The sequence below is a fragment of the Rhineura floridana genome, chromosome 2 (assembly GCF_030035675.1).
Source record: "Rhineura floridana isolate rRhiFlo1 chromosome 2, rRhiFlo1.hap2, whole genome shotgun sequence".
Lineage (NCBI taxonomy): Eukaryota > Metazoa > Chordata > Lepidosauria > Squamata > Rhineuridae > Rhineura > Rhineura floridana.
In genome coordinates, this window is record NC_084481.1 from 160,366,300 (window position 1) to 160,381,484 (window position 15,185).

Genomic DNA, 15,185 nt, shown 5'->3' on the forward strand with positions numbered 1-15,185 from the left:
TGAAGCAATATTAAACATTTGTTACTTGGACCTTGCCCTTGCTGTTTGACTCTTGTGCATTCCAAAGCTGTAGCACTTAGCAATATGAAATCCCATCCTAATTAGCTTTCATTTAACAATACCCCTTTGTATGCAGTTAGATGTCAACCACCTCCCATTCAAGAGATGCCAGGGAAAGTAACAGTGTATTTAGTCGATCAATGTTTCTAGATGCTTTTTCCAAAGTGAATAGCCTCACTGATATATTTTGAGGCTGCAGAACCTGGCCTGAAAACTAATTACAAGATTTAAATAAGTAGGACTGGATTGGAAGCCTAAAGGACTGTTCTCCAAAGGCAGCCAGTTGTGCAGAGGTCAGACTCCTTTAGGAATCTCCAGCCAACATTCAGTCATGTGAAAGCTACATGTCAAGATAGGCAATTGTCAGCAACTGGTGCATGAAATACACTGTGCGAGCTTAAGAAATTGAGCGGAGTGCCCTTTCACATTTAGGTCCAGGGACAATACCTGTATCAATCTTCAATTTTCACCATCTATGACAGATGTGTGTATATCTGTCTTCCCCCTCTAGTTGGATCTTATCTGTCCCCAAAGATTTAAGGATCCAATGGGGTTCCAGAGTAGACAGTGGGGCTTTGCCACCAGCTACACTGGCTTTCCTGTCTTTTGCCTAGCAGATCAATTGACTAAAAAACGGTTACAGGCAATCAACACAATTGTTCAACGCCTAGTGGCCTTTCTCCTGACTTTGTGCTTCTCCTTGGGTTTTGAGGGACTGAATGCTGTAGAGATATGAAATGAATTTTACACCATATGTTAGAGTGAATTATAACATTTCCTGATAGTTCTTCAGATGATGATGATTCAAAGGCCAGCAGAAAATGTCTCCGCTTTTCTTTAATCAAGGGGTAGCCAGATGCTTTTGGACTCCACCTCCCATCAGACTCAGCCAGCATGGCCAATGGTCAGGAATATTGGGAGTTGTAGTCCACCAATATCTGGAGGGCACCATGTTGGCTTCCCTTACTTTAGATATTCATAAGGCCATTGTAAATACTGGCAAATCATGAAAAAGGGGCATTTACCAACAATATTAAGTACAATTTAAAGGAAATATCAGAATTCTGGCAAGACTCTTATTTTAGGGACTTCACACTGTGATGGAACTCCTGTTTTTACTATATATGACATGGTTCCCCTCCTTCCTTTTCTGTTTGCAGCTGTACAAACAGGTACCTATGCAGTTACCAATCAGTTACTGTACTTTCATGACCCAGGAAAGTCTGTTTCACAGTCTTATGAACATATGCTGCCATCTCATCCCCCTCAGGGAAGTTGTTTACAGCCAATTTTACTCATTTTTCCCCTTGGAAATTCTGATCTAAATTCATCTCCAAAAATCACCTTCCTTGGCTCATTGTGCTTCATACTAGTGAATAATGTATGTTGTCCCACACAGCATGTCAGACAGCATTTGCATCAAGATTCTTAGTGGTTCAGAACAGATCTCCCTTCCCACTGACTTCTCTTCTGTATTGTTGTTTGTACAGTTCTCACAGACTTTAAAGGAAAGCTTATTTCTTCCAAGTGGAACAAAAGAAATGCTTCTTGGCGCTCATACAATTCTCCTCCCTAAGGGGAATGCCATATTTTGTATAACAGAGATTCTAATTTTTTTAGCATGCTTGCACATTGTTTAAATAGTTCATGAAGTTTGCTCCATAATTAAAGAGGCAAACTGGTGACCCCCTACTTCTCTTTAAACAACCTACACATTTTACAAACTTTGCATCAGGACTCACTTCTCAACCCTGCACTGCTGTATCTCAGATAAACTTTAGAAACACAAAGTAGTCACCCTCTTCTCATTGGCCTCAGATGTTTAGCATCCCCTGTCAAAAGAAACAGGAAATAGCTGCCACGAGGGTAGACTACAATTTAATTATGGAGTCTTGGACTGTGGCTTGCAATTACAATATCCTCTGAGACTGCCTGACCATTCCCCAAACTTTTCCTATCTATATGGCCCTTTTTGGTTTAATTCTGCTTGTCTGCTTAATTGTCTCCTGCTGAGAACTGATCCTGTGCACCTGGGTTCCTCTTCCTTCCAACTGCTCCAGATATGCTGGCTCTGATGACCCTACCTATTAGCCACATATTACCTTGGTAAGACCAGTTACGATCAAAATATAACACTGCATGCTTGTCCTTAGGCAGGTAAGGAAATGCATTGGGTTGGATACTGCTATTGTTGTTCTGCTGCTTTATTTTATATTATCAGTAATAATAATAGTACTAAACTGCATAAAACAGTGGTTTAAAAACACTATTTTATGCTGTCTCATGTAGTTTGCTTTATAATTATTTTGTTTTATGAAATATTGTCTTTTATATTAATGGAAACTGCTTATTGTGAATAGCTGGGAGACATTTTTAACATGACATTTCTTTTTTAATAATGTACGTTCTCAAAATAAAGTTAAACCTCATGAATTTGAATAAATAATTAAGTCTTCAGAAAGGGAAAATCTTGCTGCAGTGGTACCTTATCCAAGATACTTGTTCCTTTGTCACGACACAAAGCCAGCAGGTGTTTGCTTATGCCCAAAGGTGCTCTGTAAAGAGGGCAACAGATTTCCACGACTATCTCAGTTAGCTGCTTCCTATCTTCCAAAGCCAAATCACAGGCCATTGTAGCCCTCACCTATTTATCATTGACAAAGCTGCCTTCAGCAGTTATATCCCAGCCTTCATTTGATGGATATTTGACTAGCAAAGGTCCTTCTGATAGGGCTGCCATAGGGAAGAACTACAAAACCAGGCAGATTGAATAGCATGAATATCTGGCTCACTACCCCAACTGGCATAATATACATAATTCCCAGAAAACCCTTCACTTTTTTCTTCTATATCCTTGTAGCAAATAGATGGACCCATAAAAAATGGATACCACACTTGATCTCAACCAAAGGCTGAGAAGCAAATGAGAAGCACTTGTAATAGTTGCTAGGCTGGTTTATGTATGAAAATGCAAGGGAAAAACATCAAAACAAGAATGCCAGGGGAAATTGCAGGATACTCTTATTAGTCAAATTGATAATATTCCGTATATCCTCAAATACATTTAAGCTTGTTAATGAAATACAGATCTGAGGTATTATTTCTATCAAGAACTCTTTGTCACCAGGTTATGACCACTTTGAATACTTAAACCACATATAGAGGGTAATATCTTGCTTATTGTAAATATATTTTATCTTACAGAAAGGAAGCTTTTTATGGAGTATATATTTCAACTTCTGTATGCTTTGGTGCTTTTATCAAATAAATTTAATTTTTTTAAAGTCAATCTTCATTTGATAATAGAGGAAAGATTCTTCTAATTTATGTTCAAAAAGTTTAACTATATTTTTATGTTGATTGCACTGCAGGGTTATGTTTTATGCTTGAATTATTTTCATTCATAGATTTATAGTCTTTAAAGATCAAGACCTATTTCTTATGTGCTGCAATTCAAATTTTAAAATAATTTTTACATTTTTAAATAGGAATATTTTCAAATCTTCTAGAGAAAGGTCTAACTGATGAAATGGAACAGAAGCTGGACTTGTATGTTTACTTCCTAATGAAGCTTAAATTCCTGCTCTATACTGGTCATTTTGGTAGTCACCAGAGAGAAAACTTCGGTGATGGGCTAAGGCTAAGCTTTGGTTCTACATAGCCAGACAGATTAATGTTCAAGTATTGTCACGGGATTAAACCCATGGGTAATGGTACAGGCATCTGAATTTACCTAATGAAGTAAACAATATTGTCAGAGAATATATTTGCTTAAAGGAAGACAGGCCAGCAGAGCCATTATACCATAAGGAAGCCTTTTCCAGCCTGGTACCCTCTAGACGTTTTGGACTACAACTCCCATCAGCCCCACCCAGCACAACTGATGGGAGTTGTAGTCCAAAACATTAGGGTGGCACTAGGTTGGCAAAGGCTGCCATAAGGTCATGGCCTTCAAATGGCCCTTAGGACTATGATGTACTAACACAGGGCCTTATTTTTTCAAATTACCAAGACTAAGCTACCCATATGGCAAATGTGATATTTTCTCCAAGCACTGCTAGCGAGGCCCCCCCATGCCACTTCTAAGGATTCTTCCGTATAAAGCACTAAACAGCAAGTTATTATTGTAGATACATGAAGTGAAACTAAGTTACGTGACAGCAATATATTGTAGCAGCTGCCATGGTGTTTAGGCTCCACCTTCTCCCTGCCACAGCTCAGGACCTGTATTCAGGAACCTCTTGATCACAGAAGTCCTCAGTTAACAAAATTTTCACTATAGAGATTTCTTAGAATCATAGAGTAGCAGAGTTGGAAGGGGCCTATAAGGCCATTGAGTCCAACCCCCTGCTCACTGCAGGAATCCAAGTTAAAGCATACTTGACATCTGGCTGTTCAGCTACTTCTTGAATGCCTCCAGCGTTGGACAGCCCATTATTCCCAAGACATTTCACCAGCACTGCTGGAGTGCACTGCTCAAACCCAGAGCATTAATTTGAGAGCTGATATTCTCCAGGAAAGTGCATCAAAGGTCACACATCTCCCTGCAGCAGTGTTCAGCCCTCTGTAAGCTACTGACCAGACCTGGACAAATACAGTATTTAAGGTTACCATTACTTGGAGCCTAGTTGTTGTATGATCTGTCCTTGGTCCTGATAACTTGATCTTGGGATAATAACAGGCTGAGACCTGCTTCCTACTACATGGGAAGTCTTGTTCATTTTTAGACTGATGATATGCTCCACTGCTCTGGCCTTCCTCTGAGTGACATCTCTCTGCAGGCCTTGCCCTTGAACAGGAGAGCAACCAGACACTTCCCCAATTGCTACAGAGTTGAGCCAGGAGAACAGACACCATAGCACTGACCTCTGTTTACATAGTGTTTGTTATGACAACTACACATACTCTCATTCTATCTAGCCATAAAGAGCTGCACGCTCTTTTAATTGAGAAACAAGCATCTAGTTCCCACTAACAGCAGATGAGTTTGTACATCTGATTCTGGACTGTACCACTACAGGCAGGTACTCATGATTGAATGCTCCTCCATTTTTAAAAAAGCCTTTGAAATAAAAAGGTAAATGTCAGGGAGAAGTCTAGGTTGGAAACATTCTCTTTGACATCTAATTTTCTATATGCAAGGTTTGTGTGTGACTGCAAAATCACTCTACTACGAACCCATAAGAGAGTAGAATAAAACATTTGTCTAATCATTCCTTTTTAGCAAATGCCTACCAATTGATCCAAGATACTTAGCAAAGAAAAGTATTGCAAACTCTTCTTTGTGTTATTTTGACTTGTGACATGCCACTGGGGATGCTTTTTAGTTTCAATTGTATGTGTTTAAAATAGTGAGGTTACAGCAGGGGTGTAGCAACACAATTTTCATTGGGTGGGCAGAGATAAAAAGAGCAGAAGGCTTGGGGCATCAGTCACTATAAAAGAGGTTTCTGGGGGGAACGTTTTCATAGGCAATGACAAAAATAAACCCAATTTATGGATTTTGATTAGGAACTATGACTTGTGAAGTTTACAAAGAAGCAAATCAATTTAAAATAGAGTGTTCTTCACATGCAAAGTAGTTGTGTAAACTAAACAACAGTGACTAGGAAGTAAATGTACATCCTACCATAATGATCTGAACTGTTCATAAAGTGTAATGCACCATGATTTATCTGCAAATATGCAGAGGAACTGTTCACTTGAAATTATTTCAAATATGTTACCTTTCAAAAGTCAAGATTGCTAAGTTTGCTTTTTCTGATGAAGCACTGAATGCTTGTATGGTGTCAGCACATGTCTCAAAGCTGAGAATGAATTTTCACACACAGCTGTAGATGCACCAAAGTGTACAAGCATGGAAAGGCTTCCTTGTAAAAGTGCAATGTTTTAGTAAGCTCATGAACTGTGAGTTCAGTTCTCCTGAGCCAATTGCTTCCCGGAACTAACTACTCTGGTCACCTTTGCTATACCAGGAAAGCAATTAAGAGAAATACCATTTTAAAAATTAAATTAATTCTTATAAACATCACTTTTCATAAGGAAATGCCTGACAGCATTTCTCCAAACTACAGGTGCTAGGAATGAACTGTATAAGCACACAATGTCTATTCTAGAGAAAGGCCCTTGGCCAGCCAGCTAACACCGCTTCTGATGGCTCTACCAGCAAATCTCACACCCCCTAGTTTGGTAGTACATAAGTTCATCTGAGAAAAGTTAAATAAGATGAATTATGATCATTTGCACAGTTGGGTAGAGATCTAAAACTGTTGCAATTAAGGTTTTAGCCACATTATACCCTTCAAAACCATTTTGAACTGGAACCAGCTTGAAAGGATATTTTTTCATCTTTTAAAACAAACTAGGGAAGAAATGCCCCCTTGGCATGCATGTGCTCACAATATTTTAGCTCCCCATTGCCTGGGCTAAGTTAGTAAGATCTCATTAGGCTTCCTGGGCCTTGGAGAGCCAGCTCACTCACCTCTCTGTTCCTTCTCAGGTCCTGCCCTGGACTAGGCTTGGCTGCTGCACAGTCTAAGCCCCAAAGCCTAGGCACTCCCACCACATGCGCTAATAACACCCAGCAGCTACAGAGGCTGGCTGAGCACTACAGGGGAGGGGGAGAGGCTCTGCAGTGCATCACAATACTGTCCTGCCCACCTTTCCTTCCTCCAAGTGCAAACCCTTAAGTTTGCCAACTCATTCCCATCCATCAAGATTTGTGTTCACTTCATTCATACCTTTAACGCTTATATTTGCTTTGTTGGCATTCCGTTGGTAACTTTGCCCTGCCCCTCTCTTTGGATGCCAAAACTGTATTTCTAAAAGCTCAACAGAAGTTGTAAGTTAGTGCAATGCTAGAAATTTGGGGGCTGAAGGAAAATTTCATTGAGGGGGGCAAAGCCCTCATTTTACACACATGCTGTCACTACACCCCTGGGTTACACCGGTAAATTTCCAGCTCTAAAAGTGCATGTTGTGATGCAAGGAAATGGCCAGTCACCTACAAATTAGAATACAGCAGATGTTAATCAATAAATTACATCCATAGCAAGTACAAATTCCTGTAAACATAATTACTAACTGGAGTGACTGGGCAACATTTTCCAAAACTTGAATAGCTGGATTTTAGTTGCAGCACAAAGGAGCCCCCGCCCCTTGATAGCACAAGAGTGTCAACCCAACAAAACAGCAAAGGTTGTCTTCCATTTAAACAGCTAAAATACTTCTAGGAGCAAATTGCTTGGAGCACCATCTACTAAGAAAGTACTTAGCATAATCCTATTGAAATAAATGGAAGCTACACAACAGCAGAAATCTCCGTTGCTTATGACTTTCGGCTCTGCTGAAGGCATTTTTAAAATACATTATGCTACACAGAGCACAACACTGGACTACTGAGTCCAAGTGAGTATTTTCTCCAGCCTGATGATTTAGCACCCAATTCCTGCACAAATGTGATCCAGCAGAGGTCTTCGTCTGCACCCATATTTCAGATGAACAAAAAAACACAAGCAGAGCCCTGCTGGCTCAGGCCAAAGACCTATCTAATTTATTTTATTTATTTATTTCATTTTTAGACCGCCCATAGCTAGTAGCTCTCTGGGCGGTGTACAAAACAGATTAAAAATACAATATTATAATAAAATCAATCACATATATCAACAACAATATTAAAATAAAACGTAGACATAAACATTAACATTAAAAACATTAAAAAGCCTGGGAGTACAGCCAGGTCTTAACCTGGGGCCTAAAAGAAAGCACCGTAGGCGCCAGGCGTATCTCTTCAGGTAAGCTGTTCCACAATTCGGGGGCCACTACAGAAAAGGCCCTAGATCTGGTAACAATCCTCCGGGCATCCTGGTGAGATGGTACCCGGAGGAGGGCCTTAAATACTGAACGAAGTGAACGGGTAGGTTCATAGCGGGAGAGGCGTTCCACAAGGTACTGTGGTCCCACACCGTGTAAGGCTTTATAGGTCAAAACCAGCACCTTGAATCTGGCTCGGAAACAAATAGGTAGCCAGTGCAAACGGGCCAGGACAGGTGTTATATGCGCAGACCGATTGGTCCTCGTCAATAGCTTGGCTGCCGCGTTTTGCACCAGCTGAAGTTTCCAAACTGTCTTCAAGGGCAGCCCTACGTAGAGTGCATTACAGTAATCCAATCTAGAAGTTACCAGGGTGTGAACAACTGAAGCGAGATCGTCGCTGTCCAGATAGGGGCGTAGTTGGGCTACTAAACGAAGATGGTAAAATGCATTCCGAGCCACCAAGGCCACTTGAGCCTCAAGCGACAAGGAAGGGTCAAAAAGGACCCCCAAACTACGAACCTGTTCTTTCAAGGGGAGTGTAACCCCATCTAGAACAGGATGAACATCCACCATCTGGGCAGGGAAAGAGCTCACCAACAGTGTTTCAGTCTTGTCTGGATTGAGTTTCAGTTTATTAGCTCTCATCCAGTCCATTATCGCGGTCAGGCAGCGGTTTAGCACATCAACAGCCTCACCTGAAGAAGGTGAAAAGGAGAAATAGAGCTGCGTGTCATCAGCGTACTGATGGCAACGCACTCCAAACCTCCTGATGACCGCACCCAGAGGCTGCATGTAGATGTTAAAAAGCATGGGGGACAAAACCGACCCCTGAGGGACTCCACAATGGAGAGTCCAGGGTGTCGAGCAATGTTCCCCAAGCACTACCTTCTGGCGACGATCCGCTAAGTAGGAGCAGAACCACTGCCAAGCAGTGCCCCCGACACCCAACTCCGCGAGTCTCCCCAGAAGGATACCATGGTCGATGGTATCAAACGCCGCTGAGAGATCAAGGAGAATCAACAGAGTCACACTCCCTCTGTCCCTCTTCCGACAAAGGTCATCATACAGGGCGACCAAGGCTGTTTCAGTGCCAAAACCGGACCTAAAACCGGATTGAAACGGATCCAGATAATTGGTTTCATCCAAGAGCGCCTGGAGCTGACCGGCGACCACCAGCTCCAAAACCTTGCCCAAGAAAGGGACATTCGCCACCGGTCTATAGTTGTTAAGAACATCTGGGTCCAAAGAAGGTTTCTTTAACAGAGGTCTCACTACTGCCTCCTTGAGACTACCAGGGACTACTCCCTCTCTCAAGGAGGCATTTATCACCTCTTTGGCCCAGCTGGTGGTTTCGGTCCTACCAGCCTTCACCAGCCAAGATGGGCAAGGGTCCAGAGCAGATGTGGTTGCCCGCACCATTCCAAGCACCTTGTCCACTTCCTCGAGCTGCACCAACTGAAACTCATCCAATAATGGACAAGGCCGCACTCTGGACACCTCAATGGATTCTGTTATAACATCAGAGTCTAAGTCTCGACGGGGGACAGTGGCCAACCAGATGCCCAGAGGAAGCCCACAGAGCCTGAATTCAAGAGCATTCTCTCTATCTGTGATTCCCAGCAACTGGTATTTAGAGACATGGAGGTAGAACATGGCCATTGTGAGTAGTAGCCATTGATAGCCATATCCTCCCTTACTCCAAGCTCTCATTGCAGCAGGTAACGAGGTGGGTATACATACAGGTGAGGTAGGTATTTGATACACCACCTGATACACTGTAAAAACAGGGTGCATGTTACAGCTCCAAGGAAAGATGAAAAGGGAGGATTCCTCTCTCCTTCCCCGTCATTACGTGGCACACCACAAGCCTTGGCATGATGGACTCATCAAGTGGATGGGTTACAGGCAGGAGCCCTGTGAATTCTGGGCCTTTTGCCGGCTGCCGAAGAAGCTCGCGGTTTGGTACGTTATCCAAACCAGGAAGCGCCTGTTGCTAACCACCTAAGAAAGGGCCCGAAGAACAAAGTAACCCCTTCGTAAGCTGCTGCCCGCCAACCCGATCCACCATCACCACAGCAGCAGAGAGATGAGGCAGGCGCAGGGCCCAGTTCACGAAACAGAACTTAACATCCGCCGGCTGCCTCTCTTGCGCCGCCCTCGTCCCCCTCCCGCACCCCCGCCTTGACGCTTGCCGGGGCAGGAGCGAAAGAGTTAAGAGGCGGGGACAGAGAGAGGGAGGCCGGCGGTCAGGAGAGAGCATGTGCAGTTTGCAACCGCAGCCCGGCTATGGGTCCCTTTTCACTGGCACATTTGATCTCCAGCTGCCGCCGCTACCGCGGCGGTTGAAGCTGCAGCAGCAGCACCGCCACCATTATCATCAACAGCAGCCGCAGCAGCCGCAGGCGCTCGGAGACTTCCATGGGGGCGATGCGTTGCTGAGCGAAGGCAAGCCGCATCGCTGCGAGCCTCAAGCGCCTGCGCTGGGGGCCTCCATGCCCACTTTCCCGTTCCCCAGCACTGCCCGGGTAGGTGCATCCGCAGAGGCCTCTTCTTCTTCTTCCTCCTCCACCTCGTCCCTGCAACAGGGTGGGGGGAGGAAATGCCTGGAACCAGGACGACAGAGGGAAGCGATCGCTGCCAGCGTCTCCCCCCTCGCCTCTGCGTCCCCACTGGAACTCCCAACTCTGGGGACTCCCTTGCGGATCAAAGCGGGGCAGGCGGGAGGAGAGCCAGACAGGGGAGAGCTCAGCCCGTTACAAAGCAGTTGGGAGGCGCTTGGCTGGGGATGTGACTGCTCGGCGGCGGAAGGCAAACCAGAAGAGCCGCATCCTGGCTGGCTTCTCCGGATCCGGCTGCTGGGGCACCTTCCTGCCTTAGCCCGATCTCCTTCCGACCCGCCACGCCCCTGCCGGCCTGGGAAGGATGCAGTGGCAGCTTCCCCGCCCGGCAGGTTGGCCTGTGGCGCTGGTCCGCATCGGCCGCTCTCTCGCTCTTGGCTTGCAGGAGATACTGAACCTGGAGCTCGTCTCCCGCAGTCCGGGTTTGGGGGGAAGGAAGGTGGCTCTCTGCTTAGACCCGGGGAGCTAGCCTGGAGGAGAAGGGAGCGGAAGAGGGACTTCGCATCAGTCATTCCCGGGTACTGTTGCCCTTCCCTGCCTTGCCATCGCATTTTTGCCCCCCCGGCCCCCTGGCAGTTGAGTCACACTTGGTGGTGAAAGGTACTGAAGTGTAGCGCGGCAGTTCTCGTTAACTACTCGGGCTTCCCCCTGATTCTCTGGCGAGCGCGCTGGTTATGTCTTCTTCTCTTGGGGCTCTTCAGCTGTCAGGATGCGCTCTTGTGTCTAGTTCTCTTCCTGCGGGGTCACCGCTATTGTTTATCGTTTTTAGACGGCTCTTCATCTGCAAAGTGCTTTTAAGTCTTTCATTGGGCTCATTGCCCCGATTCGGTAAGGTGGGTCACCATGAAACCCACTTTACAGATATGAAACTGAGACTGAAAGAGAAAACCCAGGCTTTGCCAAGGCCAAGCGAGACAGAGGTGTGCCTTGGTCCAAATAATCTCCCCGATCTAAGGCTAACTCTCTTGCCATCACTGTCTCTCAGGCTCAGCACGATTTATTCCCTGCTGAACCTCAGCCCATATCTATACCTTCCTACCACCTCCTCAGCCTACTCTGCCACAATCCACTTGTTGGTTTCTGAAGTGCTCTTGTTTGTTTTCCCAGTTACTGACAGAATGTAGTGATTTCTCTGCCATTTGCCATAGTTCTTTACTTTCTGCTCTATAGTAAGGGCATGTGCTATATAGTAGACGTATCATCTAGGTATTCCCTGCCTATTTGGGAAATAGACATATCTGGGCAGCAGAATGGGCTTCCCAACCAGAGATGGTGAGAATAGGAATAAAGATTGTTGTGACAGCTAAGATATTAGGCCTGGCTCATATCTCTGCAGTGGATCACTGTACACCTGATACCTTGGACTCTAGTCCATGAAAGCTGGTGCCATCATAAATTTGTTAGTCTTTATGGTGCCACAAGGCTCTGTGTTGTTTTTGCTGCAATAGACTAACATGCCTACCCCACTGGAAATGGTATTTTGAGGTGATATAAAGGAGTATGAAACCTGCCTGTGGTGATTTGAATGTTTGTAATGGAACACAATGGAAGTCATCAAGGGGATAAACATGCATATACTGAGCCAGCTGCTAGCAATTATATTATCTCTTAGCGACATTGTTCTCTGATCCCACCCAAAATTAGGGGGGATTCCATTGCTTTAACTAGTAAGACTATATTCCTTTCCTTTTAACTTTAAATTGAGGATTAAAAAAAGATGCATTTGAGGACTAAAACTGAATGAAATGGATGGAGGAAAGGTCTGTTTACTTGCTTCCCTCTTCATTATCACTAAAGAGAAAAAAGTACAACAACCTTCTTGTATCCATAGCTAAATATGTATCAGCTGTCAACAAATGAGTATGATATTCTGTGATCAAGAAATGTTGTTCTGAAACCAACTGAATTGTGTTGACTGAAATAGCCAGTGTTTTAAAATAGTACCTATAATCTCTAGCGTTCTGAGGACAAAAAAAGAACCTCAGGGATTTTTGTCTATGGCTGACTGCATGACTGTCATTTGAATGGAAATGAATTTGCTAGCATGAACAGCTGTTGGAATTACTGAATTCTTGTGAACCATCAACCTGACAAATGTTAGATTGCCATAGATTTTCTCAGTAAAATTGAAATTATAGTTGGACTGGTATGTCCAAACATAATTCTGCATTAGGATAGCATAAATGATTTCCCAAGAAAATCTGACCTATATAAATAGCATAAATGATGCAAATTAAGCAGTTGTTTATTTTGCATAATTTATTTTGCTTTTGTTGGTCATAGAAAGATGTTGGAACTACGCAAGGCTTTAGCACAAAGCTCCTGACCACTGGAAAACCGTTTTAGACTTCCCCCATCCCAGTTTATGAGATTTTATTAGGCATTGCCCACACCTCTTTAAGTCTGTTTTATAGCCATCAGGACTGTTTTATAGCCATCAGCAGAGCTTTTCTGTATTGTCAGGGGTCTGTTGACATCAGCACCAGGAAATGGAGTTATAGACCCTTTGGAGGCCCATTGTGAATTGTTTGCAAGACAGTTTGAGGGTAAAGTTGCTTGCCTCTGCAGCAATCTGGACTCCCCATCCACATCTACTGTAGTCCCCAGTAGATGTCCAGTGCAACATCTACTGCAACTTCTTGGAAATGGTTTCAGTTGATGCGGTCTGATGATGTGGACAAGGTGCTTGCGATGATGCGGCCAACAACATGTCCTCTCAACCCTTGCTGCTCTTGGCTCATTAAAGCTTGCTTTTTAATATGTTTTTAAACCTTTTCTTTTTTTTTAAAGATGTTTTTAAAAGCTTAAAAGTCCCAGTGTGCAGGACACAGAATAATGGGCTCAAGTTGTAGGAAGCCAGATTTTAACTGGACATCAGGAAAACATCCTAACTGTTAGAGCCCTACCACAATGGAACCAATTACCTAGAGAGGTAGTGGGCTTTCTGACACTGGAGGCATTCAAGAGGCAGCTGGACAGCCATCTGTCGGGAATGCTTTGATTTGGATTCCTGCATTGAGCAGAGGGTTGGACTTGATGGCATTATAGGCCCCTTCCAACTCTACTATTCTGTGATTCTATTAATATTTTTAGGATGTTTTGTTTTAATATCTTTTAAAGTCTTTTTTAATGATGTTTTAAAGTGTTTTTAGTGCCTTTGTTTGCCGCCCTGGGCTCCTACTGGGAGGAAGGGTGGGATATAAATCTAATAATAATTAAATAAAAAATTACACTTGGCTAACTGAGTAAGAGTGATCTTGATCTCATGATACTGTGGGCCTGTCTTGGGACAGGAGCATACTGAACATCCAGTGATCTATGAGTTCCATAGGGGAATGTGTCCAAACATGAACCCCAATTGAAGACAAGATATGCAAAAGCAGGAACTCCAGCTTTATTGGGCTTTAACTCTTTGTACAGACTCACACTCCATTCCGCAGGCAATACAGTCCCAGATTGCCACAAGATATCAGAGTAATAGCAAGTTCTTCTCATTGTCTTCTTCCTTGCCTTTCTCCATATCAGGGACATCAGGACTGACATCAGCTGTAGACACCCAGAGTTCAGTCTTGTCCCAGTATGCTTGGTCGATTGGTGATAGAGTTTCTTCAGCTTGACAGGCCTGTGGCATCCCAACAGCCTCTTTCCCAGATCTATGGGGCTTGAGGAGTAATAGGTCCAGTGGTCTTTTGCTGCTCCTTCTTGGGGTCACACCCATGGCCCAGTCCCACAGTAACCTTTCCCAAGATGGTTGGAATGGCAAGGGAAGCCTCTTGCCAGGGTTCCCTATACCTCCCTGCTGGCCTCTGCTCCTCTCTTTCCTTCTCCAGCAAGCTAGTCCTTCACCTCATCCCCACCTCAAGCTATTTAAGCTCATGAGCTCTAAGAGCTCTTCATTAGCTCTTGGTAATAGCAGCTGCTCCCTGCCACACTCATCTCTTGGCTGGGTTGGCTGAGTGGTAGTAGCCCTTGTTCCTTCTGTAGAGGAGGATTGGGGCCTTCGTAAAGGAGTAAAGTGGTCCCCTGCGGATATTCACACATGCTATCATACACAATATGTTTCTTAGCAGTTGATAGGTATTTCAAATTCTGTTAGAGAATCTACTGGAGTTTTGTGCTACTTACATTTTGAGAAGTTTCCTTTCCTCCCCAGTCCCCATCTGAAGAGGGGAACCTCTTTTGAAGTGATAAAGCTACTGTATTCTATCCTATGTATGGTCCCTTATGTCCTTGAGTTTTTATGGACCACAATTGTGGCTAATACTGATGGCAAGATCAGTAGCTAGGCTTTGCTGTTTATGGTCACACTGCTTCCGTACTACAAGCACTATTCAAAATGTACTGCTTGTGGGAGTGAAGGTTTTTTTTAGCAGAATAACTAAATTCACAATTCATACATAGATCTGAGCAGAGTATATAATACTAAACTAAGGCGCAATCCAGAAGATAAAGTTAAGCACTCTAGTCACTTTGGTTTCAGTGGACGAGTTTTATGCACATACTTAGCTTAATTTTGGCTGGAGCATACTCTAAATCAGCTTCTGTTATTGGGGTTAAAATGTTGGATTCTAACACTGTGGATGCATTCTGGAGTAGGAGTTGAAGGTCTGGTCAGCCAGAGTCTTGGGTTTTTTTAGACTCTTTACTTTTTTAGGAGCCAGGTCCCAGCAGGGTCTTTATGGCTCCAGCATC

General features: G+C 43.9%; 1 protein-coding gene across 17 annotated transcripts in view; it reads left to right on the forward strand.

The window, feature by feature from the left end:
* The first annotated feature begins 2,149 nt into the window (after window positions 1-2,149).
* Window positions 2,150-15,185, forward strand: part of TMEM229B (transmembrane protein 229B) — a 79,587-nt gene continuing 66,551 nt past the window's right edge. For 5 of the 17 annotated variants that reach the window (XM_061611087.1, XM_061611096.1, XM_061611090.1 and 2 more), the window contains exon 1: window positions 10,797-11,011. Coding sequence is in view for 1 of the 17 variants with exons in the window: in XM_061611086.1 (XP_061467070.1) it covers window positions 10,134-10,400 (267 nt within the window). In the remaining 16 variants the exon portion in view is untranslated. The other 12 variants (XM_061611088.1, XM_061611098.1, XM_061611104.1 and 9 more) reach the window with 10 other exon arrangements.